This window comes from Haliaeetus leucocephalus, unplaced genomic scaffold, assembly GCF_000737465.1.
Source record: "Haliaeetus leucocephalus isolate CR32 unplaced genomic scaffold, Haliaeetus_leucocephalus-4.0 Scaffold636, whole genome shotgun sequence".
Lineage (NCBI taxonomy): Eukaryota > Metazoa > Chordata > Aves > Accipitriformes > Accipitridae > Haliaeetus > Haliaeetus leucocephalus.
In genome coordinates, this window is record NW_010973072.1 from 6,211,832 (window position 1) to 6,238,310 (window position 26,479).

The window sequence follows — 26,479 nt, forward strand, 5'->3', positions numbered from 1 at the left end:
GGGGGGCCCGTGGGGTGGTTTCCAAAGGCCGCTCTGGTACAGCTGGGGTGGTGGGGTCCCTGCGGGGTGCGCTGCGGGAGGCCAAGCCGTGGTACAGGTGTTGTGCTCAAGGAGCAGCAGTAACTGGTGTGGTCTGGCAGTACGTGGATCCTGTGTACGTTTCCCTGGTACCTTTGCTCGCAAAGGGTCGCCCATGACGAGAGGAAACCACGCAGCTGTCTTCTTGCTAAAGCACTAGAGAAGTTGTCGAAGATTTGGTGGTAATAAATTCAGTGTTGCTGGGGAGGATGGCACCGCTTCAGCCACCAGTGGTTCAGATGTATCTCAAATGTCTTTTTGAAGATTATATCAGTTAGTTATTTTTTTCTCATAAAATGCTGATGAATGATTAGTAGGGAAGAGAGGTTTGTCCAGCTGGCCTCAGTCAATGGACTGACTTGAAATTTACCCTGCTTTTAATTTCAAAGGATCTTTGTGTATGCAGCCAATGTTTATACTAGATTTACTTTGTGTATGGGAAATTAAAGGAGAGCTACTTTTTAATTTCCAGCTCCAAACTGAAGGTGCTTCCAAACATCAGACGTGCTGGTTAACTTTGTGGTAGTATTTTAATGTCACTCAAGGAGTTTGAGACCTGATTGAGTGTGATAGTTTAACACCTTCCTATTTTTTTTCTATAATTTTCTGTATCTCTATTGGTACAAAATTAAACAAGCTAGTAGTTCAGATATTGGTTCTAGTAATTTAATTTCACTAAAACAACTACTTGTTATGTTGTTTGTCATGATTTCCTGTTGATTGGGGCTTATTATTTATTGCATTCTGATTTAATATATTAGTCTTGCTTTCCCTAGCATCTAAAGTTATCAGATGTTAACAGCTAAAATCTATAACTTTCATATATGAGGCTTTAAAATTTTCATACCAGAAAATTAACTCGTTTTTTGTGTTAGAGCAAATGTTAGATTATGTGTTCTCTACAACTATTCAGCACTCCTGATTTTTATGAGAAATTGTAGCTTATGTGCTGTGCAGGCAGGCAATACATAAGCGCATTAAAATATACTTCCAAGAAGCCATGGGCAGTCTCTTGGATTCCATTTAGAATAAATGTATATGTTAAGGTTCACAAAGGTAAAGGTAGAGTAGATAGCTTGAGGCTGTGCTGAACATGTGGTGCACCTTTGGATAATCTTCAGAATTCATTCCAGTATGTTTTTCAGCCATTGCAACCTGAATCTAAGTCTTTTTTTAACTATGTAATCAATAATGTGACTGAAAACTTTCTTGGGTTTGTGAAGTTATTCTAATAACTTTGTTTTTTCTCCCAGGCTACCTTTGTAAGGTTTCTTCTAAGGTTTCCTATATTTAATTTTTTGTTGGTAGGATTTAAACTACATTTCCTCATCTGCTCACTATATTTATTTCTTCATGCTCTCCTTTTCTCCACTCTTCTACTTCTGAGGTCTACAATGAGCTTTGTCTTTCCAGAGACTAGAGATAACTTTACTGAAAGCTTCCTGGTCATCTGGAGTGATCAGGATAGCTTTTCTTTCCATCTTAGTTGCTGAGTACATTTCTTACATTGTGCTATAATCTAACTGGTTTGAATACACCTTGCTTCTGTATCATCTTTAAGGTTTAGAATTTTGAGTTTCTATAATTAACCTGGATGTCCCTAAGATTAAGCAGACAAGAATCTGCAGTTAAAAAAAACAAACCACAAAATAGTTTCTTTCTTAACTGGAATACTATACTTGTTACATACTTTTCCAGATCTGATGTACTCAGTTATTGAAAGTAATTGACAGTCTTGTTCTTGCAGATGTTCGTATAAGGTGACAACTACTTTGCTAGCTAGAAGAACTAGGTGGAGCTTGCTCTGGAAATAAGTCAGAACAACATGTGATTAGACAATGGTGCTGAATAGGTTACTTTTCAGCAACCCAGTTTGCTTTTGCTCCCATAGGAAATGAGGTGTTCATGACACTCATTCTTCATTACGTTGTGAGGAAAAAAATATTTCTATTTGTCATCTCTATTGAGGTGTGTACAAATACTGGTTTGTACTGGGAAAAGTCTAAATTAATCTTGATTCTTATGAAGAATCTAAACAGCTGTGTGTCAGTTTGAGGACTTAAGTGGCCTAAAGTTAAGTTCTAGTGACGCTTTTCTTCTTGGAACTTCCTCTTGGTGAGGTTTTGTTCGAGTTATAATTCCTTAGTAATTCAAAGGATGTTGTAGGTCAAGATAAATGTGTAGTAGCAGCATGGCATATAGAAAAATTCCACAGAACTGATCTCCATTGTGTGGCTGTAGTGTGCATAAAAGGAAACACTATTACACGCTAACTTCATCTTTTTAGTAATTTGTATAAAATTCTTGTCACTTCTGTTTAGAGCACTGAAATAATGCTCACAGAAGCCATTTAGGGAACAAGATGTTAACTTTCTAAAATTGGGAAACTCCCGAGACCTGCATTCCAAGTAGTTTACTTTAAAACTTCTGGTTTATGCATGCTTTCTTTTGATTGCAAATTGTATAGTTGGGAGAATATCTGATCGATGTTTACCACTAATATAATTTTTGCTTGCAGATAGTTTCAGCATTAGTTTGGAATTAAATTATCATTTGATTATATGCAAAAAGCATGTTGTTTAAATTTTTGAACCTAAGAAACAGATTAAAAGCATTATGTCCTAAATGTTGTAGCTGCAAGGACTTGCTTTTATCAAATTGTGTCCAAGTCAAACTTGTTTGTGTAAAATCTCTCTCTTTTGGATTCCACCAGAAATGTGAAATAGAGACTCGGCAATTTTCTGTCTGCAACAGACATCGCAATACCACAGTTCCTTCCAGTGAGCATGTCAAGTATGTCATGAACAAGTTGTGCTTCTAGGGAAACTTACTGTAGGTAGCAGTTGCTGGACTAGCAAGCTCAACTGAATTAAGGCAAGGTGTGATAGTCAATAAAATGACAGTGGATTGCGTTAGGGCCGCTAAACATTCTTAATCGCAACTGCACCTTGCAGCTTCACTGTTCTGTACCATCTATGGCTTATTTTTGTACTATGGTTTATTAATTTTGGAAGTGTGTATGAGACGTAATTGCATTTGGATAGCTTTTTGTTTGTTTCTATATCAAGGCATGGTTTGGAGGTGTAAGGGAATAGTTAAAACTGCCTCATCGCCACCACCACCCCCATTAGTAAGATTTCTGTTATCCAAGTTTTGTTTGGATCTCAGGTGTGAGAGAAGTGAAAAAATTCTGAAAATGCAGCATCAACCTGCATTCTTGTGGTTCAATTTTTGTCATAGTTCTTGAATATCCAAAGGATTCTTGGTAAAATTGATCACAGCTCCCTTGTACAGGCTTTACTGTATTTTATGTTAGTTTTTCTTCTTTTTAGAAGTAATTTTTAAGTATGCACTGTTGACCTTGCTTGGAGCAGGAGACTGAACCAGATAACTTCCTGGGGTGCCTTCCAACCTGAGTTGTTCAATGATTTCAAGTGTGCAGTGGTTATGGTAAGAAAAAAGTGTCACTGGTACAACAGTAACAAGAACAAAAAGTGTGTGGCGCACATAGCAGCTAATGTAAGGAAGGTAGCATTTATCCTTTTGGTGGTATTGGTGCTACTGCCTCATTTAGTAGCTTTCCTGACCACTTCAGGTAAATTTCTGAACATACTTGCTGACAACTACATTTAGACAACTTGCACCTACAGTCTTGAGCCATGCAAATATCTGGCTTAAGATTCAGATTGCTTCACGCCCTCAATATCCGCGCTCACCTGCAGTAGTTACTTTTGAAATAGTTATGTTCAAGCAGCTGGACATCCTCAGCCTTTTAGATGCTGTAAATAAATGGATATAACATCTATCTTTCTGGCTTTCCCTGCCTTCATTTTTCTTGACCTTGTAGCTAGTTGGGACATCCATATATTCCCCCCCACCCCACTAATCAGAAACAAAAGAAGGAGTTTTGATATCTTCTGCTTCAGTTCTGAAGCCTATAATTTCCAGAGTAGGATGATGAGTTATCTGTATCATCGTGTTCCCCAAAACTAGCCATATCTTGTTTTATACCATTCTCTGTAGACAGTATTTTAAGGCTCTTCAACAATTCAGTCCTTGAGATTTCACTTTGCATATGAACTTGCTAAGAAAGTCTTGTCTAAAACTAGTAGTCCACCATTCAAGAAGCTATCATATTAAAGGATTACATGGTTTACTCGTATCAATATTTGAATAGCCGTATGCTGATGATTTCCTCACAAGTAGGGTGTTGGTAATGCTACTGTTAGCACTTCATAACTGTAAACTTGAACTGCTTACATGACAGCAAATCAGTGTTGTATTGTGAATGCCAGTATATGGTATAAATTCTTATTATAAAAAAAAAATCTTGATTTGAGTCATCACTTGATGATCTAGAGCAGTGTTCTTCTGTATCAGCTTCTCTAGGCAGATGAGCTGCACAACCTCTTTTGAAACAGTCAGTGCATAGAAAGGCTGTGTGTCTTGGCACTGACTTGCCAGATGATCAGATACAATATTCCTGTGTGATGCAGCCAAGGTGCCAATGTATTACACAGATGTCCTTTGTCTACATCTGAACTGTCCCCAGGAAGGTAGCCAGGATTGTGTTGCTCCTGTTAGAATAATTCATCACGCTTGTGGCCTTTGCATGACTCCAGTAAAAGACAGACCATTGGGAGCTGGCTGTGGACTAGATGAACTGTTCTAGAGTCTACATGCAGTCTGCTGACCATGTGTTTAGCACCCTGGTTTGGACTACTGAATTAACATATTTGAAAGCATGATATTATTTTAAAACTTGATTGCTCTATCAAAATGAACACAAAAATAATTTGGCATAATTCTTGAATTCTATCAGCAATCTGGTTTTACAATTCCACTTTCGGAATTTTGGGATTTCTCTCCTGTTTTGTGATGAGAGCCATGCAAGCAAGAGAAGCAGCTGATTGTGTGAAGCTAAGATAGAAATATGGAGGGTTGTTGGGTTTTTTTATTATGAAGGAATAAAGCAGTAAAAATCAGTGAAATTTATGGCTGTGTTTTGAAGAGGTCTATATGAAAGTGACACTGATTGACTTTCAGTACAAAAGTTAGTTTAGGACAGGTGATGCACTATTAAAAATGTGTTCTTTAGAACAGTCTTGAGACTTTATGTGTAAATTTTACTCTTGTGTGTAAATGTTAAAATCCTGAGCTCAGCCTGCTAAAAAATCCCTGGGGTGCTTATGTTTGTTTTTGAGGTTGGGGTTGGTTTTTTTTTTTGGTTGGTGTTTTGTTTGTGTTGTTGTTTTGGGTGTTTGTTTGGTTTTTTTTTAGTTTCTATTCCTACTGGGTTATCGGAGATCTTTGTTAGAGAGTGGAATCCTTAACTGTTCTAGTACAGAGCTTGATTTCTTGACTATCTGTCTCAAAAATCAAGTTATCAACTGAGCACAAATACTTGGCCTTAAGGAAGAGGGTTTTTCATTATGTTCTCTGAAAATCCTCATAAGCTTTCATAGACTTAGTTGTGAAGAAGCATGTTGGTTTTAGATAAGATAAACTTAAGGTGTCCCCTCACTGGGGAAGGAAGAAGGTGGGTCTTGTACTAAGCTAACATGCAGTAAAATGCTGTGAATACAAAGCAGGTGCTATTTTTTTTGTGAATTTTACAGTCATGTTAAAACTATTAAAGCTGCTCTTACATTGATGCATTTTAAAAATTGGGCTTACGTCTCTGTGTCCACTGGTGAAGCTAGGTCATAGGCTATGAAGCAGGGCAGAGACAGGGAGAAAATCATTTTGGGTTTAAGTTAACTTTCAGAACAACTGCCTTAATTACAGCGAACTCCTGAAAACCTTTTTTTTGTGTGTATTTTAATATATTGAATATGAAATACTTTGTTTAGCTCTAGCACTTATTTGTGCTTAAAGTAGTTTCTTGTGCCTTTTTGTTAACTAAGAATCTCTTGGGGGTTTTTTATTCTGATTCTCATGCTCTGTGTGATTGACTTGGACCTTTATTTTTTACTCTGGTGCAATTCCCTTCATGCTTTCGTTTTAAAAAAAAAAAGGGGGGGGTGGGGGGAATATCTGTTATGTAATTCATGAAAACTGTTGCGACCATATGGCTATAGTGTAAATATGTACTGAACTCAGGTATTCAGATCACACATATGAAAAGGTGATGGCCTAAGGTGGGTGTCATGCATTTCTTTACTCTTCAGCCTTCCGGGAATTCCTGTGAAGGAACTTGCCTGTATTGGAGGAGCAACAACAAACTCGCTATACCGACCATCTCAGTTTTGTAAATAAGACACTTCTTTCAAAAGGAACTTGCCTTTTCTCTCTCTGACTTCCCCTCATCTCTCTCCCCCCTCTCATGCAGTTTCATTAACCCCATAGTCTACCTCAGTTGCCAGGTACCAGTACTGTCTAGGTTCTTATCACTCCAGCAGCAAAGCAGGCTGGGATCTGTGAGTGCTGCCAGGCATAGCAACAAATTGTGGCCTCATAAATTCTGTGAAGGCATTTGCATTGTGGCTCAGGTAAGTGCTGCTGAGGAGTTACTGGTTACGCACTGAACAGTATCCACTTGTGTGGAGATGTCTCTCAGCTTATTCTGTGCATCTGGCAAATACTGCAGTTTACGTGAAGATGGAAGTTGTCATTACTGCTTAGCACTTGAGTTTGACTTGAGTACTGTATTTTAACTGCAGTTGTTCTAACATTGATTCCCGGTTTACCAGCTATACCTGTTCTTGTTTCATTCTAATATAATTTAATTATAAAGCAATTTTCTATTGTTTCTGTACAAGCATTCTAAACTGTTAATGCTGTGAAGTTCCTGGCTTATACTGTTTTAAAACAATATTTTCAGAGGTTGAGTTATAACTTTTAATTCGTTCTACCTGTGCAGCTTTGGTTATTGTACAACAAAGATGCAAGTACAAAACTTGATGTAATATGTGACAAACTCATCGGATATAGTAGAATGCCATGGGAATGAAATGGGCAGAGTGGATTCTTGCAGTATTTCTTTAGGACATTAGCTGTATTTTAAAGAGACCAATCACCATGTTTTAAAAGTTGTGCAATTTTGGAGTCATTATTTGGAGGATGCATATTCCTCCAGTGAATTTTAAATTAAAAAAAAAAATTTACCTTATTCAGACAAGACTCTGAATTATATAATGTCGTTGTCTGATGGTCTATCAGTAGATAAATGCAGCATGTGTATCCATTTTTGTCTTTGGCATTGACAACAAAGGTATTCAAAAAAATGTCCTAGAGCTCTGATGCTGAAGAGGACTAAAGATAAACTGCTCACCTTGTGTAATACAGTGAATAAGGTTGCAACAACAGTTCTTGACTTACGGTTTGAGGAGAGATGGAGTATGGAGGATGCTATGTAAAATCTAATTGTTGTTTGTCACGTGTAAATCCAAGAATTTGAAGCATTACTTGAAGATTTGGCATCATTTAAGACATGTTCTCACTTTAAAACCAGATTTCATACAAACTACATTTTGAATTTCTCTCATATGACAAGATTCCAATCTGAATGATTTTCACTGATGAGGATCTAAAATTTTCAAGCTGAACTTGAAATGCGTTACAGATTTTTCTAATTTGTGTTTAATTTGCCGTATGCAATGTTTTTACCAGTAAACTGTTAACAATAAATATTGTTAGTTATTTTCCTGACTTCCAGAAAACACAAAATTAAAAACTTTGCATATCTACTTCAATATTTTGCAGGGATGGGGTTAAGTTACAAGGGCTACTTAAAACTTTTCTCAGTTTCCCTCATCTTTAAAGGTATTTTGTTACAATGACTGTCCTTATCTCATGGGCAAAATCAGCAAGGTTAGTTCAGTTCACTGGATTTGCCCAAACATTTTGCCACAGGGACAGTGCAGAATTTGGACTTCTTCTCATGTCTTAACCCAGATTGAGTCCTAGGTAGTAAGCCTATCAACTAGATTCAGAATTGCCATCTTCTTTTTATGTGATCCAGAGATTCCCTGGGTGTTTCAGAACTGAAACTTAAAGGTGAAGTGTTTTTCCTTGAATTACTGAGATTGCCTTTCTGTTCTCTCTGCCATGGCGCTAGTAGTGCTCTTCCACCCAGCTGATAAGTCGCTTCAGAGTGCTGATCCACCTAAAAGCTGGTAGGTTCTTTGCTAGTTCAGTTTTTGGTCAGACCAGCTCCCTTTGTGGAGTAGTTACACATGCACTAAGGGCTGACATGAGAGAAGAGATGACAAAGAGCAAAATGCGGCAACCCAGCCGTCTAAGAAGCAGTAGGACTGCATCCTTCTTTTCAGGTGATTGTCTTAAAGACGTAGTTCAGGCAATCTGTTCATTTTCACACAAATGATAAACCTGACCCTTTAAAGTCAGACTTTTCTCTTGTACATTTGTTTGCAATGTACCAGTGTCTGAAATAACCTGATGTAACCTGAAATTGTTTATCAGAAGTAAACAATTACTGAGGGGTGTTTATCACTTAAAGCCTGTTCTTTTTGAAATTAAGATTATTTATTTTACTTTGTTTCTTTACAATGAATTTTTTTGGAGAGCAGTTTGTATTCCTTTTCTGCTCTGAAGGAACAGCGTATGTTTCGTGTCATTCAGTGTCCTCTTTCAAAGCATGCCTGCCACTTGTGTACCAAAGTGACCAGAATTTAATAAGTGGCTGTGGTCATAACTTAATACCTGTTGCACCTTGATTGTGTGGCATTAGTACTGTTTAGGATCCATACACAAACTGTCTTATTGATTCTTTTGTGTGCTAGACTCGTACAAAATTTAACAGATGGACCTGTTTAGGTTAACAATTCCGTATCTCCTCTCTGTTATTTGTGAAGAAACTTCTTTTCTCCTGTCTGCATGCCTGTTGTATTACAGACCAGAAAGTAAAAGCTGAGTTTGTTATGAATGCTGTTGATTGACAGTGTATTTCTAATGAATTAAATAACTCTTCAGCCACTTGTAGGCTTCTGTTTCAAGGCAAGTGCATAAATACTGTCATTTAATACATTTTTCATTATGGATAAACTTCAGGAGTAAAATCAAAAGCTTGTTGAAATGATCTTGTAACGAAAATATGTATGCATCCCAACCATAGTATCTGTGAAATAGCCAACAGTCTTCTGATGTGTTACAAAACAGAGGCTTTAGGTTCATATCTAGGTTATGTGCCACCTGCTTACCACACTCATAAATGGGCTGATTTGAGTCTTTTCCAGCTCTCAAATGAGAGTAATATATCATTTCTTACAAGGAATCTCAAGGTATTCTATTCTTATGCTTTTACTTACTGTATTAAGTCATTCTCTTAAAGTTTTATTGCTGTGGGTTTGGGACCGTGGAGTGCAGATCATATGTGATATAACACAGGAGCATAGGGAACAGTCTTCTCTCCTGTGTTGCTGTGCTCCCTCCGCTGTTTTCCGCTGGTCACTGGGTGTTGTGCTATGACCCACATTCACCCTGCCTGCAAGCTTTGTCCTCTGGCCATCTTCCAGCTTTTGCAGCACTGCTCCAGTTTATAGAAGTCTGTAGCAAATACGCAAACAGCACGAAAGCAAAGAGGCTTAGAATCAGGTCCTTCTCTGTATGTTTTTGTTCTTTTGAGCGGATTTGTTTCATCTTTAGGTCCCATCATGCGTATGGAGCAAGTAATGCTGTAAGATCTGTGTTTTTATAATGACATTGAGGAGAGATGGAGTACAGCTAAACAGAGGGTATGAATTTGGTATGTGGCTGAGAAATGTAAGATAATGAACTTGTTTCAAAGAATTACAAAGTTGAATTTATACCAAGAGAAAACTAAGTAGGTTGAGGTTTTAGGGATAATTATAGAATGCCTCTTGATCATGTGGAATAATGTCCTGAAATGTCAAGTGGTGTAATTGTTAATTGGAACATATCACTCTTAGTAGCTTTAATAATTAGTTATACCTCAGCGTATAGTTTAGTGGCATGGTTTAGTGCATGAGAAGATTGAGTGATCTATCCAGAAAACATACTTGTGGCTTTGATACGCATGTGACTGCTGAGATTGCCCTCTGAGTAATGTGACTATATTATGATGTTTAAGAGGATTGGCAAACTTACCAGATGTATGAATGAGTTTGTCATCTCTTGATCCTAATAACTACAGAAGATCTTAAGAATTTATTCTTAATAGCTTGTTTCAATTTTCTACTCGATGCTTATGTGAAATTGAGGCGCAATAGCATTGTAGGTATGCCTATAAACTGAAGCTGGCAGAACCTTTCCATACAGTTGTGACACCACCCACATTGTATTCTTTGGATACAATGAAACTGGCTTGAGATTTTTAAACACCAATTAGATACTAACATTTAAAATAGCCAGTATGCCCCAAAGGGATGGGCAGATAAAATACTACCTATAGAAAAATTGCTTCCTTTAAAACTTGCTTTAAGTGTATCGGGGGGGGATTGAACTTTTTAGACCTGGCGTATTATTTTCACAACTTCTAGGCAGTGTTTTTTAGAAATATTTGTGCTTGGCGGCTATACTTAATACTGTTTTCGGGGGGGGGGGGTTTTTTCTTAAATACACGTCTTGCAACAAAATTGGGAGATGGTCTTTTATGCCTAAGTGTGGAAATTGGTTACATCAGTGCATTTTAAAAGTTAAAATTTTTCTCTGCAGGTGCACCTGTAGAAACTTCTCCAGAGGAGCAGACAGCCTCTTGTGAAGGTAATTGTTTTCATGTTCTGATGGTACACAACACAGCTCCATTAAACATGATGTAAAAAAAATTATTGCAAAGAATCTCCTTTTTAAAAATCTCTATGAACCTTTTCCAATTTTCATTCTCTTTATCCTCATACTACTATTGTAATGCAGTGTGGTTATCTGTGGTTATTTACAATTTTATAGCCAGTCGAGCAAGGCACATAAAGACCAAGTGGTTTATTGAAGGTCATAAAGCTTGCATGAAGCAGAATTTTTTTAAATTCAATCTGTATATTAAATAGCATTGGCAAGTGCCCAAACATCTGAACTATCCTTTTATTTATTTAGTCACTCCGTTTTTCTTTGTTCTTGATACTGTCATGGTAAATATGTGTCCTTAATGATTCTTTTTTTTTTTCTTTTTTTTCCCTAGGTTCAAATGCTGCTGTTAACATGGAAATTTCAGAATCTGTTGGTAAGATGAGAATTGTTCCATTTCACTATGATAGTACTATAAAATACTACTATAGTGTTTTTGCTGAATCATTGCAAACAAAATTGAAGAATGCCTTATTGAGCTTTTGCATTTTTGGTCCTTAATAACTTTTGTTGTGCCTTTATACTTAAGATTAGGAAAGAGGTAATTGAACACTAGTATGCATTGACAGGTGCAATTGGATTACTTGGACATGAAAAAGCATCAGTGCTTTATTAAAAATAATTTCATATTACAAAATAGTCCTATTAATATGTGTGAAATGGTGATTAACAAAATGTTAAGGTGATCAGTAATATGAACAATCAGAACATGGAAATAGTATCTTTCTGCTTGTATTTGTATGGCTTTTGAGAGAACTTAAACCATTACCCCTCCTTTTCTTTCTAAACATATGGTGGCGTACACCTCTGTGGATTCAGACCAGCATGGTGGTCTGAGTGGATCTTCAGATTTGTTTTTTCCTTTTAAAATTGTTGCCTTGTTAAAACAGAAGTCTTTTAACCCCTGTGAATCATAGTTTTCTGATGTCAGCACACAAGCTAGTTTGAAAGCTCCCGGTAATAATAATTTCAGAAACAAGCAGCAGTTGCCCATTTTTATATAGGAAGACATTAACAGACTGGATAGTTGAAGTCTTTTGATTGCATCTTTGGGGCAGGGGCTTTTCTCCATAGTCACTGCTTTTAATTTCATTATCTATTTGAATATATCTAACTGGTTAATTTTTAGTGGAAAATGGAGAGACAGAAATGTCCCCGGAAGAGTCATGGGACCACAAAGAAGAAACAAGTGAAGCAGAGCTAGGAGGTGGTCCCGCAGGGGATGCAGGGCCTTCTGAAGAAAGCGCTCAGGAAATGATGGAAGAGGAGGAGGAAATACCAAAACCGAAATCTGTTGTAGCTCCGCCAGGTGCTCCTAAAAAAGAGCATGTAAATGTAGTATTCATTGGGCACGTAGGTAAGTTGTAAGTGAATGGGAAGTAATTGGATCTTTTGTGTTTTGTATTATCTAGAACTTGGGTGATTAGAAATTAATCCTGCTCTTTATAGGGATGTATGTATTCACTATGTCTTGAGGTTAATAGGAACATTCATTCTAGTGAAGCTACTCTGGAAAAATAAAAAAACTTAAAGTCTTTCAGGGGTAGAGTGCCAAGGATAGAGTGCCTGTGTTCTCTTGGACACAACAGTGTCTGTGTTCATGATCTCTCAAGTACCTGCTCTGTTGAGGGCTTAAGTGACATATCTGTGTTTATGATCCAAAGATCAAAATCAGAAAGCAGTGCTCCTTTTCTGCTTGCTTTAAATATTTTCAAAGGGTTCTTACTAATTGTTATTAAATTCAAAAATTATTATTCAAAATATTAAAACTTGTAGAGCTATAAACAATAGATGAACATAATTCAAGGTTAAAAGAAGCATTTATAGCAAAATGTCCCAATTGAATAGTTTCAACAAGCTTCAGAAAAATCTTAAGTGGTGTCAAAAGTACAGAAAAATTATTGAATCACAAGTTTTACAGTAAATTCTGTATTTTCATTTGTATAGTCTCTTATCACCTTAAAAGTACTGTAACTTAGTCCTCAGGTAAATTCAGAATGGAGTCACACAAAGTAAAGAGGCAGTGGGCAGAGGTACATCCTGATATTGAAGAGCAGCCTACAGAAGTTAGGTACAAGGGAGAAAGGAAGCAGGGAAGGGGCTTTTGCAAGAGCTTCCCACACTCTTAGCGCATGCTTTTGCTGGATCACTGCTTGTTGAGGCTTTTTTTGTTATGGATAATGCCAGGTTTATATGTATGAAAACAGAATTTTCAAAATTCAGTGTAATTGAATTGACAATGAAATATTATGGAAACAAGGGAAGCTGAGAGATGCTTCAAAAACTTAGATTACAATTAAAAATATATCTTTGGAAATAAATTAGATGACCTTGTTCATAATTGTTTTCTTCTTTTTCTAGGATTTTCTTTTAAATTGTGAATGACTTAATTTTTTTTTTTTTTTCCTAGATGCTGGCAAGTCAACTATTGGAGGACAAATAATGTAAGGAAACTCTTAATCTTTTGATTTGCTGTTCTTTCTTGTGAATTAAAAATACATTAAGTAAAATGAGTAATATTTTCTTTATGGCTTAAATCAGCATAGATTAATATTTTTATAATAAAATGTTACTCTCCCTGTCAGTTTAGTTACTTATTGTCTTTGGAATTTCTGAATTCCAGCAGATCGAATCTTATCACTATAGGAGTTTCACTTACTTAATGGAAACAACTATGCAAAAGCATCCATTATTAAATTAAAAAACTGAATCCCTTTCTTAGAACATGATTCTGTTTTTCTTCGTCATTTTAAAATGCTATTTGAAACTGCTTTGTACCCTTTGTTAAACTTTGTCCTTTTTGTGAAGATTAAAAAAAAAATTAATATCCTTATTCCCTGGTGCTAACATTGTCAGGCATAATTTGATTTCAAAATGTGAAATTATAGTAGTTAATCTTTTAAGTCTATTTTAGAAACAGTATCTAGAGACTGCAGTATTTTTGAGACAAAAGTAAACAAATGCAGCTAGATCTTGCAGTTTGTAAAAAAGCAAGAAACGGGAAGTGGTACATGAAGAAATAAATGCTATCCTGCTGATGCAAAGTATTTCTAGGTTTTTAAAATAATATTCTCAGCAAAAGTGGGAGGTCTTTGTCTTGGCATCTTCATCTTGTTTTGTTTTGACCAAACTGGAATGTTGGAATTGTCATGCTACATTTAACCTTGTAGTTCATACTAGAGCAAATTAGCATTTTATTATCTGATGTGTCTGAGTATTCTTGTACAAGGAGATGCCTATTTTGAACACTCCTACCGATGTGTTACGTTCCTAAAGCTTTTTGTGGTCTTTCACTTTTTTGCAGAATATCCCTTTGTTGTAAGATGGAGGGGGGAATTTGGTGCTTATACCAACTTTGTCATTAACCCTTTATTTACTGTTATAATTAATTTTCCTTATAAACTAAGTAGATTACTGTTATTAGAAAATCAGGTAGAAATATCTGAGGGAAAAATATTGAAGTTTTAATATAATAAAACTGTTCAATACTCGCTTCTTTCCGTAACTGAAAGATATCTCTTAAAATATCAGTTTCTTTGTTCTAACTAAAAAGAATTAAACAAAAAATATTTTTCTTTACACTTCAGAAATTGGTGAGGTGGGGTGTGAAAAACTCTATCACGGTTTTTACTTAATTTTGAAATATTGGATTAGTCTCAGAAACGGACTTAACAGATGTAGTTTCTTTTCAAAACTTGCCTCTGCAGAACATTTTACAACTAAGGCTTAAAAAAAGACATTCTTCATACTTCAGCTGAAGTGATACTGGCGTACTTTTACATATCAGATAATGGTGTGGCTTTTTGTGGAGGAAAAAATTCCACTGCTGCTCACATCAGGCTGTTCCAGTTTTTCAAAATAATCTGTAGGGATTGTATAAGTATTTAACTGTTTGGAACTATGTTTCTGCTTATGTAAAATTGCACTTTTTTTCCCACCCCCACCCCTTTCTTAGGTATTTGACAGGAATGGTTGACAAAAGAACACTTGAAAAATATGAAAGAGAAGCTAAAGAAAAAAACAGAGAAACATGGTATGAACTTACTGAGGATAATAGCCTGCTTTTCTCTTTGCACCGTGATGAAAATGGGAAACTATTTTTTAGTCTCTGTCCCTTTAGCACTGGCTGCCTGCTGGAACGGGGTTTGGGGCGGGGCGGGGGGGGAATCTCTTGTTTTCCTCCAGTACTTCTTTAACTAAAACTATACGAAACAGCGCGATTCACATTGGAACAGGTTTTACTGCTCTGATGCTTTGGTAAACCTAGCTGGTAAAAAGGAATACAAGGCAACCACTTTTCTCAGGCGGCTCTTGGGGTCATTCTATCTGTACATCTTTCACCTGTAAACAACAGAGAGGTATCCAAGGGACAGAGATTAAAGCTGTCAGTTTGGCAGACAAGAGGAGAGAGTGGGTGAATAGTTTTGGCTGTCACCTTATATCTCATTTTTATATGAATAAAGATAGAGTCCACAGTTCTTAAGTTTCCGCCAGGCAAGATGCTGCTGCTGTCATGTATGGATATTTTGCAGGCTTCTTGTTTGTTTTGGGTTTTGTTGTTGTCTTTTGTTTGGGGGGGGGGCGGGGCTGGGGTATGTGTGCATATATATACAGCACATGTAGCAGCCTGCTTTCTCCTTCAAACAACTGCAAAATTGATATTCTTTCTGGAAGCTTTCCATTTTTGGCTGTGGTGGAGGAAAACGGGGGTTCAAAGGGCTTGGGAAAAAAAGCAGCTAAAGACTTCCTTAGGGGTAGAGCAGCAATGGAGCACTCAAGGGATGGGCATTGACCTGAACTAATGGTATTATGTGTGAGAAAGGGGGGATAGAAAGGGTGACATATGTTCTTTTTATCAAGCAAGCATCATCACCCTGTTGGGAGTTGACCATAGTAATAAATGTTTCAGGACCTTCCTCAAAAACCCTGGACAGTTTGAAAAACAGATTTCCTCTTCCCCCCTCCTCTTTTAGAGAGTGAGTTGCAGGAAGTGCCTCCTTGAGTGCTATTTTTACTCTTTTAAATATGTCATGATACACAGCAGAAAGTATGATGTACCTCTGTGTCATTATCAAAGATCTTGTTAGCTTGCTTTTTATGTTGAGAGTCTTGAAATTTGAGCGGTTTTACTTTGTGATTCAGAAAATTCTATACCGTAGTGCAGAGCTGACATTTCAGTCAGAAATGCATCTTTCCCTAAAAAACGCTGTGTGCAAAAATTACTTCCCATCCAGCTACCAGGCATAAATTCCTGCTTGACTCTTGTTAGCTGAGTAAAACCTGACCTTTGGCTTGGCTGAAATCTTCCAGAAACACAGGCCATGGTGAAGATTATGACACATAGGAACATGCATACTAGTACAAACCAAAAGCCATCTAGCTTGCTATCTAGACCTCTATCAGTGACAAAGAGGTACTGCCTAGGGAAGACTGTGATTATATATCCATAATTCCCAAAGTTTAGTGCTTTCTCTGACTGAAGAACCTCTTGAGCTGGAAAGGACATCTTTGTATTTAATAGTCCCTGGCACTCCCTCCCTCATCGCTGGTCAGCTGAGTTAGCAGTGTCTGTTCAGACATTATCCAGTCAATACAAAAGACTAGCTAAAGATCTTTATAAGCTGCTGTTAACAGTGAAAAATACTGGTACGTTAAGCCAGTTCCATTTAGTTATTACTACTTTTCTTCTCCTTAGTGAGGGTATTTTTTCTCTCTCCTTTCTATTCACCTATTCTATTTTGTATTCTATTTTCACAAAACCTGAAGGAGCTAAATAATCTTTTTTTGAAACTTCAGTTCATCTGTTTAACTTAAATCTAACTTGTTTGTCAATGGCCAATGGGATAAAATATGACTGGGAGGGGACAAGAGTTGATATGATCAAAGTATCAAAGATAGGGTGAATAAAGGTGGTGTCTATTTCATACCCAACTTCTGTTTAATATGTGCAAATAAATAAGAACTAATAATAATGATTCTCATAATATGAATATGTGCAAATCGGAACTAATTTTTTATTTATGCTGAGAAAGAGAATTGTTTTGTAATTGATCCAGAGGTGTTTTTCAAACTGAGGCACAGCTTAAAGTATTTGAGCTTAGATCATACCTGTGTAACTTAATAATTGAAAATCGTTTTTTAGAATTGCATCTTAGCAATGTGAGAGAGAGCTAGCACTGGGCCCTACAGCCAATGGTATATATACAAAACATTTAATGGAAAGTCACTGTTGGTCTTGGAAATGCTTAAGTTCAGTAATGCTGAGGTGGTTAGAATAGTTCAGCAGAAAAAAAAGACATTTTATGATGAACAAATATTACATAAATTTAGTAAAAAATACAAAAATAGAATATTTGGGTTGGTGTGTTTTTGGTTTTGGTTTTTTTAGGTACCTTTCATGGGCCTTAGACACAAACCAAGAAGAACGAGACAAAGGTAAAACAGTAGAAGTGGGTCGTGCCTATTTCGAAACTGAGAAGAAACACTTCACTATTCTAGATGCTCCTGGACATAAGAGCTTTGTTCCAAATATGATTGGTGGGGCTTCTCAAGCCGATCTTGCTGTGCTGGTAAGGACAAATCAGATTCTTTTATTTTGAATATATTCTGGAGTTAAGCTTTTAATTTTTATTTTTTGTTAGCTTGTTAAGTCTACCAAGTTGAGTGGTTTTTGGAGTAACTTAACAGCTTCATAAAATTGTCCACAGGTGGTGTGATTTTTATATATGTTGGTGCAGAAACTAACAGGTAATATTGAGGAGATATACCAGTGCATTTTAAAAGCTTTTACCAGTTTTGACTACCCAAAGTTATTTTTTAATAAGGCAGTATTACCCATTGTTGATTGTTCTCTTGAGAGAATTGTAGAACTTCTATTAAAATGTGTATTTTTAATTAGGTTATTTCTGCAAGAAAAGGAGAGTTTGAAACTGGATTTGAGAAAGGTGGACAAACAAGAGAACATGCCATGTTAGCAAAAACAGCAGGTGTAAAACATTTAATAGTTCTTATTAATAAGATGGATGATCCAACTGTAAACTGGAGTAATGAAAGGTGAGTATAATATTTTTTTTTTAAATTCATCTTTTATTAAAAGATACTGAAATCAAGTAATTCCCAAGTAATTTTTTGCTTCCCATTGTTCCTGAAAGAATGCTAGACTGGTGGACTAAAGACAGAGGTTATCAAAATTGCAGGGAAAACCAGAAGCATAGTGTGTAGGACAGTGCCTCTCAACTAAGCTTGAAGTTCTATACTACTTTAAAACATTCCCTTTCAACTGTTTGGATCCATGCAGCCATATCTAACAAATCCATGCATTCTAACATAGTTAATTGTTGACTTGGAAACTTTACACTGAACCTAAAAGGAAGTGACTCTGTTTTCAGTAGTTTAGTTTGCCAGATTCTTGATTGCTTGGTCATGTTTCTGCTAAACTCGTAGCTTAGATTTGGTGAGAACAGCTTTATCCTGTTCACCTTATGTGTCCACCATGTATTATTTGGAGTTGTTCTTTTATGATAAGCTGAATTGAATAAGCAAATAATACATTAAATCTGGTTCATGATTACAGTCTGAGAAGTGGGGAGGGAGGGAATCTTGTGATGATACAGGCCAGGTAAAAATAACTAGAAAGTCAATATGTAATATGTAAATAACTAATAAAAAGGATTAAGGGGGCGGGGGGTCTGCCCTAATGCTCAAATGTTACTAAAGGGTTTTAATCTTCCTATGTGTCAAAACTTGGGTCTTTTTATGGCTTCTGTCACATCTTTCTTCTCACCCCTTCAAGATGGGTGCTAAAAAGTATAACTTAGTCCTTCCCTAGAGATACTTGTGTAATGATGGGATACAGTTTTCTTCTACAGTGTGATACGAAGAGTTGTTAGAGAACTTGCTCTGCTGTTGAGAATTGGGAAAGTTTTTGTGGAAAGCTATGAGGGACTATGCAACCTTAGAACATTAGCCTAGTTTACTAAGACAATAAGGCATGCCCAGTTGTGCTGTCTTCGTCCTGCCCCAACCTTCTGACATTATTGAATTCAGCTGAAACTGAATGAGGGGAAGTAGAGTAATAGAAATAAATAGCATTAAGTCTTAGGAGATTATGTAGGAGGTTGGAGGAGACCAAGCCACTGCTAAAGTGAAAGCCTGCAGCATGACCTCAGTAGCTGTCTGCTTGGTCTCTCTTGCTATCTTGGCCTGGATCTTTTGCTTAAAAGCAGATACAGCATATGCTGCTGCTTGTCCAGCCCAGTAATGGGGGTATATGGATAAAACTGATTATGCTTTATGGAGCAGAGGAATGAGGGGGAATAGACAATACCAAGTTGTGCTGGAAGATTGGGGAAAAGATGTAAACAGGCCACTAAGCTTTATTAGGTTTGCTTGCTGCTCACAGAATAACTTAACTGATGAAAATTAAATATCTGTGGGTTTTGTTGAAAGCACAAGTATTATGTCATGCTGGAATAATTGAAACTTATCTTGATCTGCTTGTCATTTGAATAGATACGAGGAATGTAAAGAGAAACTGGTGCCATTTTTGAAGAAAGTTGGCTTCAATCCCAAAAAGGATATTCATTTCATGCCCTGCTCAGGACTGACTGGAGCAAACCTTAAAGAACAGTCAGAATTCTGTCCTTGGTATATGTATGTATCTTAAATTGAACAACTTGGGTATTTGCTATATTTCAATAAAAGTAAATGCTACAGTGAAGCTAGGAAGAAGTATAGCATAGTATATTGCAGCTGTGTTCTAAAGTGCTTGAGGAAATACGATCAGGGCAACAAGAACACAGCCACACAATGAGCCAAATAAAAGCCTTTGCGAACTGCAGAAGATTAAAGTTAGCAGACTCTGTAATAGTATTAGCAATATTCTTTGTCTTTGAGTTTTAGTGCCATACTAGCCCTTGAATTTCCCAGTGATACTGCAGTTGACATGTTGCTAGAATGAGTAACTGATGTGAACAGTTTAGTGACAAGCCATGTGTCTCACTGGATGTCACGTTCTCCAATACTGTTTGTGGCAGTTAAAACATATTAATGAAAATCATGTTTGGACCTACCTTATATTTTTGTATTTCTGAAACATTACACATCTAGCAAGATTCTCAAAGGAATAATTAATTTGTGTAAAATATGCCTGGAACATAACTTTAAAAACTCCATGCACTTTCTGGGTATTAACATGTTAGCCAGGGTAAAGTGGACACTAATGATGGGATGTTATGATAGATTTAACTTAGGGGTCACTGTTCTTAATGATGACAGAATGAAAATCATTCCTTTTGTTGGACTGCATTTATCCATTCTGAGTAATTTTTAAATGGAAGGGTGCTCATGAAATTGAAACAAATGCCTTCTGCTCTTCTAGTGGATTACCGTTTATTCCATACCTGGATAATTTGCCAAACTTCAACCGTTCAGTTGATGGACCAATCAGGCTGCCAATTGTGGATAAATATAAGGTACAAATTAAAATAATAGGATTGAAAGTATAAATGGACTGTTTCAGAGAGCAGTAAAAGGGCTGTTTACTGTATTTTTAGAGGGTATCTTTTTTTTTTCTTTGATATGTCTACATTTCTAACTGTAGAATAGAGGTGGAGAGGGGAAGTAAATAATTTTGGCATTATATGAGACTCTTAAAATCTGTAATCTTTCATGAGAACAGTTTCTAAAACATTAAGTATAGCAGTGCTAAATAACTTCATAGGGTTAAGTAACCATACTTAGAGTTAAATCATAAATAGAGCAGAATTTTTAGAAAAATGTTTCCAATTTTTATGTAATAACTTCTTTTTGTTTTGTGAAGGATATGGGCACTGTGGTCCTTGGGAAGCTGGAGTCGGGCTCTATTTGCAAAGGACAACAGCTTGTGATGATGCCAAACAAGGTATGGTAAGGTTTAGATATTAAAAAATGTTACTACCCTAAAAAGGAGCTTGATTCTTAAAGATATTCATTACTTTAAATCAGAAAATTTTCTGTTGCTCAGTTGAACACAACTAGGCTTTCATGTTTCCTTAGCATTCAAAACTCAGGTTGTCTCTCCTTAGTAAACTCAATTGCTGGGTATCGTAGTTTATTTGAACTTTGCATTTGTCCAGTTGGCCCACAAAACCTTTTTCCTGCTGTGGGTTAATATTGCTCAAAACTTTCCTTCTTTTTTCCACCTTTTTTTTTTTCTTTTCCCCAAAGGGAAATAGGAAAAAAAAAATTTAAAGGATGCAGACAGTACACAGTGTGTTCCAATGAAAGACCCAAAGTTTGCTTTAGTTAAGAATAGGTTGTTTGTGCAGGTGGGTAGGTGTTCCATAATGCAAGATCACTATTTGGAATCATTGTGCTGCCCTGAAGAATGTGAAAGTATAAAAAATTAAGGATGTGAAAACATAGTTGGGGAGAGGCGGTGGATGAGAATAGTGTATTCAACTAATGGTGTTGTTTCCATTGGTTTCTCACCTAGTCATGTCATCTTGATTTAAGCTGACACACTTTTTCCAATTCTGTAGGCTGAGGTAGTTTGCTAGAAAATGTCTCAATACTCAAATGTACAATAAATCTACAGCTTATATGGAAGTTGGTATTTCCTAATCAAAATATGTTAATTAGATTGAATTCCTTGTCACTTTTCTCAAGAGCTGCTGAAAGTTGAAACTAAACTTAGTTTAAGATTACGCTTTTCAGTTTTTAACGTAATTTAACAGACAGTGGCTTTTTATAAAACTGCTTGACATGCATCTGACACCCATGTTATTTTGGGGTTGATTAGGAGAAATTAATAAACTGTAAATGGCTTTACCTAAACTGTTACAGAATTTGTATTCAGTAAATAGTCCTTTTGATTACACACTTTTTTTTATTACTTTATCAGCTCACAAGGATTGAACTAAAACTTCAGGAAGTCAGAACAATAGGCATCTTTCTGAAACTGCTCCTTTTTTAACTCTTCTGCCTTTCCAATATTTATTTTCTGTTGGTATCTAGTACTGTGTAAAGATACAAAAATCAGAAGAGAGGTTACAACATATAGGAACATTAGGAAATACATTTTGGTGTTTGCTTGGAGTGCATTCATTAATATACATTTGGTACGTTTATCATCTTCTCCAGGAAATCTTGTAGAATTTGGGGATTCTAGGATTTCCTGGATTATGTTAATATTCAGACTGTTATATTTTGAATGTAACAAGTCTATACAACAATATGGCTTTTGCATTCTTCTTGGATAATATGCATTCATTGTATCTCTCATATCTTTATAAGTTTTAAACTCATTTCACTTTGAGAAATAATGGATATTTTTAAAATTTGCTTTCCATTGAATATATACTACAGAATTATATTAGAATACATTTGATTAAATATTCCATTTTAAACATTAGTAATTTGTCATTCAAATATTTTAAATGTTCTGAAGCTTGCAGAACTGAATATAATTAATTTAAACTGTAACGGAATTATTTATTGAAATCCTGTTGTATTAAAATGATTCTGTACCAGACTAAAATATTCACAATAGAAAACTGCATTTTTGCTTTCTTTAAGCACAATGTGGAAGTTCTTGGAATCCTTTCTGATGATGTAGAAACTGATTCAGTAGCCCCAGGTGAAAATCTAAAGATCAGACTGAAGGGAATTGAAGAGGAAGAGATCCTTCCAGGATTTATTCTCTGTGATCCCAACAACCTGTGTCATTCTGGACGCACGTTTGATGCCCAGGTAGAATAACTAGCATTTAATTGCTGTATAGATGGGTAAAAAGCATTAAAATAGTTTGCTTGTGTTTCACCAAATCTAAGCTTTAGTAGTTTGAAGTTTCAGTTCAGATTTCTTACACTATCATATCTCTAAATTGACAATAACATATATACCTAACACTCTGACATCATCAATATGAGTTTTTTAAAAGATTTCTTTTGAATGTAACTTCTCAATGAAGTTTTGGATACCTGTAATTGTGAAAGCAAGATCTTGTCAGGCCAATTCTTCATTTTATACTTTCATATTGTAAACAACTTGATAGCTTAAAATTTTGTTTCTTTCACAAAAATTTGTTGTGTGTTTATTGTTCAACTATACATTTTAATATAGTTCTGTATTGGTTATTCTCTGCTCTTTCATAATTTAAACAAGGAAAAAATAATTTATTTTTAATTGTTTTACAGATAGTGATAATTGAGCACAAATCCATTATCTGCCCAGGTTATAATGCTGTGCTGCACATCCACACCTGTATTGAAGAAGTTGAGATAACAGTAAGTGTCCTTTTAAGTTGTGATGTGAATATAGTCACACACACTTGTGCTTGTTGGGGTGAGAAGTTCTGTCGTGACATACATCTGTAGAGCAACTAATGCAACAAAGCTCCAGCCTTGAATGGAATCTTTGGTCAGTACCATAACCAAAAATGTCTGTAACTGTTAGCATAAGCCTTCAGAAAAGTGTGGTAAGTCATGATTGACTCTTATGCAGTAAATCTTAGAAGGTTTTTTTTTTAATTTAAGTATTTTCTTTCTTAGACCACTTCAGTTTTGTTTGTAAAGAAAAAATAATACTTACTTTAGCACTCATAGCTATTATTTTTTTTCTTATACAGGCCTTAATCTGCTTGGTAGACAAAAAAACAGGAGAAAAAAGCAAGACACGGCCCCGTTTTGTGAAACAAGATCAAGTATGCATTGCCCGTTTAAGGACAGCAGGAACTATCTGCCTTGAGACATTCAAAGATTTCCCTCAGATGGGTCGCTTTACCTTAAGAGATGAGGGTAAGACTGCTTGATCAACAGTTATTAACTGCTGCAAAAATACAGTTATTTGAAATAGGAGATCGTGCATGGCAATGAGGTATGAAAAAGCTGGTATCTAGTGGAAATCACTGTCTGGGTAACAGTGGAAAAGTAAATCTAAGAAAATTGTTGTTGTTGTGCAGAGTTCTCACTAGTAAAAAAAAAAAGTGTTTTTTATTTTAGAGGAATAATGTACAAAAATGTGCACTGTGGAACAAAAGGTTGAATTTGAAAAATTACCAGCACTGTTTCTTAATGTAGGTAGATGTTCCAGGATGCAATATGATTACCATAGTTTCTCTATTTAAAGTTAGAAAAGATAAGGGTAGTTGTAAGTTGGGTTTTAATTCATGCTTACCCTGGTAAAACTCATAGATTTGTGGGACATATTTAAAATATATTACCTTTAAAAGCAGTAAACAGATCTGGTAGAACGATTCTACCTTGCCTTCTCCTTGGATGACTATAGAGCAGGCTTTCCGCAATCCACACTGTATTCTTTACTGTGAGAATAGCAGTTGTACCATTTTTAAGATTTTATTGTGCTTTTGAAATACACTGGTGCTTTCATTCTACAATACAACAATTTATTCTCTGTATTATTTCTAATACTCTGAAGAGCCTGTATTCTTGGGGAAAATTTTCATGTTCTTGGAGCCTTACACATTCTTTTCACAGTATATGTAACTCTACTGTTTGTCTCCTTGGTTTAGGTAAGACCATTGCGATTGGAAAAGTTCTGAAACTGGTTCCAGAGAAGGACTAAGCATTTTTCTCAATGACCCCCGCACAATACTGTGAGGAAAATCGACTCTGCAAAAGCCTACTTCACACCGCCTTCTTATTTTCTGCCCATTGATAAACTTCTCCCCATATTTTGCAAAGACAAATTTCACAGCAAAGGTCCACATTATGTCAGCTTTCTCATATTGAGAGCTCTGCTATGCCACTGTTGAATTTTCCCAAAAAGAATTTTTTTTTCTCCCAAATTCTGCTTCCTTGGAAAGATTCGGCAATAGCTTTGTAAGTGATGTGGACATAATTGCCTATAATTATGAAAATCTAAAGGATTTTTAATGTTTAATTTCCCCCAGCATATATATTAAGACCTCTTTTTCCAGGCAGATCATTCAGAGTGTGCGAGTGTGTGTGCACATGTTACAAAGATGACTACCATGTTAATAAACTATTCAATTTGAAATCTTTTTCGGTATTTGAATTGCTTTTGAATAATGTTTTTTATCCAGATGTAACACAGTTGCATTAGCTTTTTAACCTTCCAGTAACCTAGATATTTGGTTACTTGGACTTTTCTAAACTCCTCAGCCTCCCCACACACACAGTTTTAAATGAGGCAATTGGGCACTCAACCAAGTTTGTATTAAAATAATTAAGTTTGCCCCTTCCCTTCGTTGAATGCATTCTTAAAATTAAAAAACATTCATGCAAATGTGGCACCTTCATTAGCTTTACATTTCTTAATATCTTCAGCAAATTTAGGTTGACTTAATATCATTACTAGACACAGTAAGTCAATTTTGAAGGCTAGAACTACATATTGTGTCTTTATAAAAATTCAGCATTGTTAAATTTTTAACTGCAGAAAATGCTAGCCACCAGTAAATCAGTGAAACTTGCAAAAATAAGAGAATTTGTGGCAATAGTGCCTATTAGTATTTATAAGAGCTGCATTTTGTGGGAGAACTGGGCTAATTAAAAAGTGCCAGTTATATAAGTTACTCAGTTCACCCTGTCTTTAAATTAGAGGGCTGGATAATCCTTGCTGTTTTAAAGATCAGTCTGAACTGAGAGGGAGAAAAACTATTTAAATCCCTAAGAGTTTGCACATACGGAAATATGGGAGGGTCAGAATCAAGCACAGTCTGTAAATTTTTGCATATCAAAAAGCAATGTAAGTTTATGAGGACCAGTGAAGTTTTTCTTGAGAAATTAAAGCAAAACTGGTTCAAAATAAAGCTTACTCAGTACAACTTGAAGGAGCTGCATAATAAAACCCTATTTAGCTGCACTTTGAAAGTGGACTGTCTACAATTGCTATCCTGATTCTAACAATTAGGATGAAGGCTAATGGATTTTTTTGATTTCCCAGAGTACTAGTAGTTAAGTATTAAAAGGTTTCTTCAGAGCTTCTTCAGAATGTCTTAAACTAAACATTTTCAGTTGTACAATTGTGGTGAGCCCATCTCCTCCCCCAAAAGTTTACAGTCTAGTGACTGTATCTGAATTCACAGATAACTCAAAACTGAAACAGATTTAACCTTTTAGGTTTGGTTTTGGTTTTTTTTTTTTGGTTTTGTTTGTTTCTTTGTAACTGTGGAACTCCCATTCATTTCACTTACAGCTACATTGTATGGACAGAAGAAGTTATTGTCCTTCAGTTTCATATGACTACACTTGTAGCTACCGTAATGCATGGAATTTAAATAAATTTTATTATGTCTGCAAATCTCTGGGCTTTTATTTTTTTGGTAAATCAGAGTTTAAAAGTAACTTTTTTTTCCTACCAAGTGAACAAAACCCACAGTTCCTTGGATCTTAAACGAAGAAATTAAAAGCCAAGGAACCTTACTGTCTTGTTCATATTCTGGATTGACTTAAGATTTCCACGTATCTGGCTGCTTTCTTGAAGTAAGCTCATGGATTTGAAATTTGCAAAGACCATTATTGGAGAATACTTACAGTTAGATTCCTAAATTGTTAGAACTTTTAAAACTTTTTTTTTTTTAAAGCATTGAAATGCAACTCAAGTCTGCATGATGCTCCAGTAGAATTTTTCCACTTTTGAGCAAACTTAATGAGGGATTCTAAAACTTCATTATTTT

The 26,479-nt window shown here is 35.9% G+C and overlaps 1 protein-coding gene across 1 annotated transcript; it reads left to right on the plus strand.

Moving 5' to 3' along the window:
• Window positions 1–10,706: 10,706 nt before the first annotated feature.
• On the plus strand, window positions 10,707–26,103 carry GSPT1 (G1 to S phase transition 1). Its single transcript, XM_010578491.1, has 14 exons — window positions 10,707–10,761; window positions 11,174–11,215; window positions 11,969–12,196; window positions 13,250–13,283; window positions 14,795–14,872; window positions 17,228–17,408; window positions 17,738–17,892; window positions 19,351–19,491; window positions 20,219–20,312; window positions 20,660–20,740; window positions 22,396–22,569; window positions 23,016–23,105; window positions 23,447–23,615; window positions 24,350–26,103. The coding sequence occupies exons 2-14, from the start codon at window positions 11,194–11,196 to the stop codon at window positions 24,400–24,402; spliced, it is 1,500 nt and encodes a 499-aa protein (XP_010576793.1). The 5' UTR covers window positions 10,707–10,761; window positions 11,174–11,193; the 3' UTR covers window positions 24,403–26,103.
• The last annotated feature ends 376 nt before the right edge of the window (window positions 26,104–26,479 follow it).

Excerpts from the sequence above, each read along its gene's own strand:
- GSPT1 (XM_010578491.1), top strand. The coding sequence starts at position 11,194 with ATGGAAATTTCAGAATCTGTTG. Across the intron at positions 12,197-13,249 it reads AGTATTCATTGGGCACGTAG|ATGCTGGCAAGTCAACTATT; the intron begins GTAAGTTGTAAG and ends TTTTTTTCCTAG. Across the intron at positions 20,741-22,395 it reads TTGTGATGATGCCAAACAAG|CACAATGTGGAAGTTCTTGG; the intron begins GTATGGTAAGGT and ends GCTTTCTTTAAG.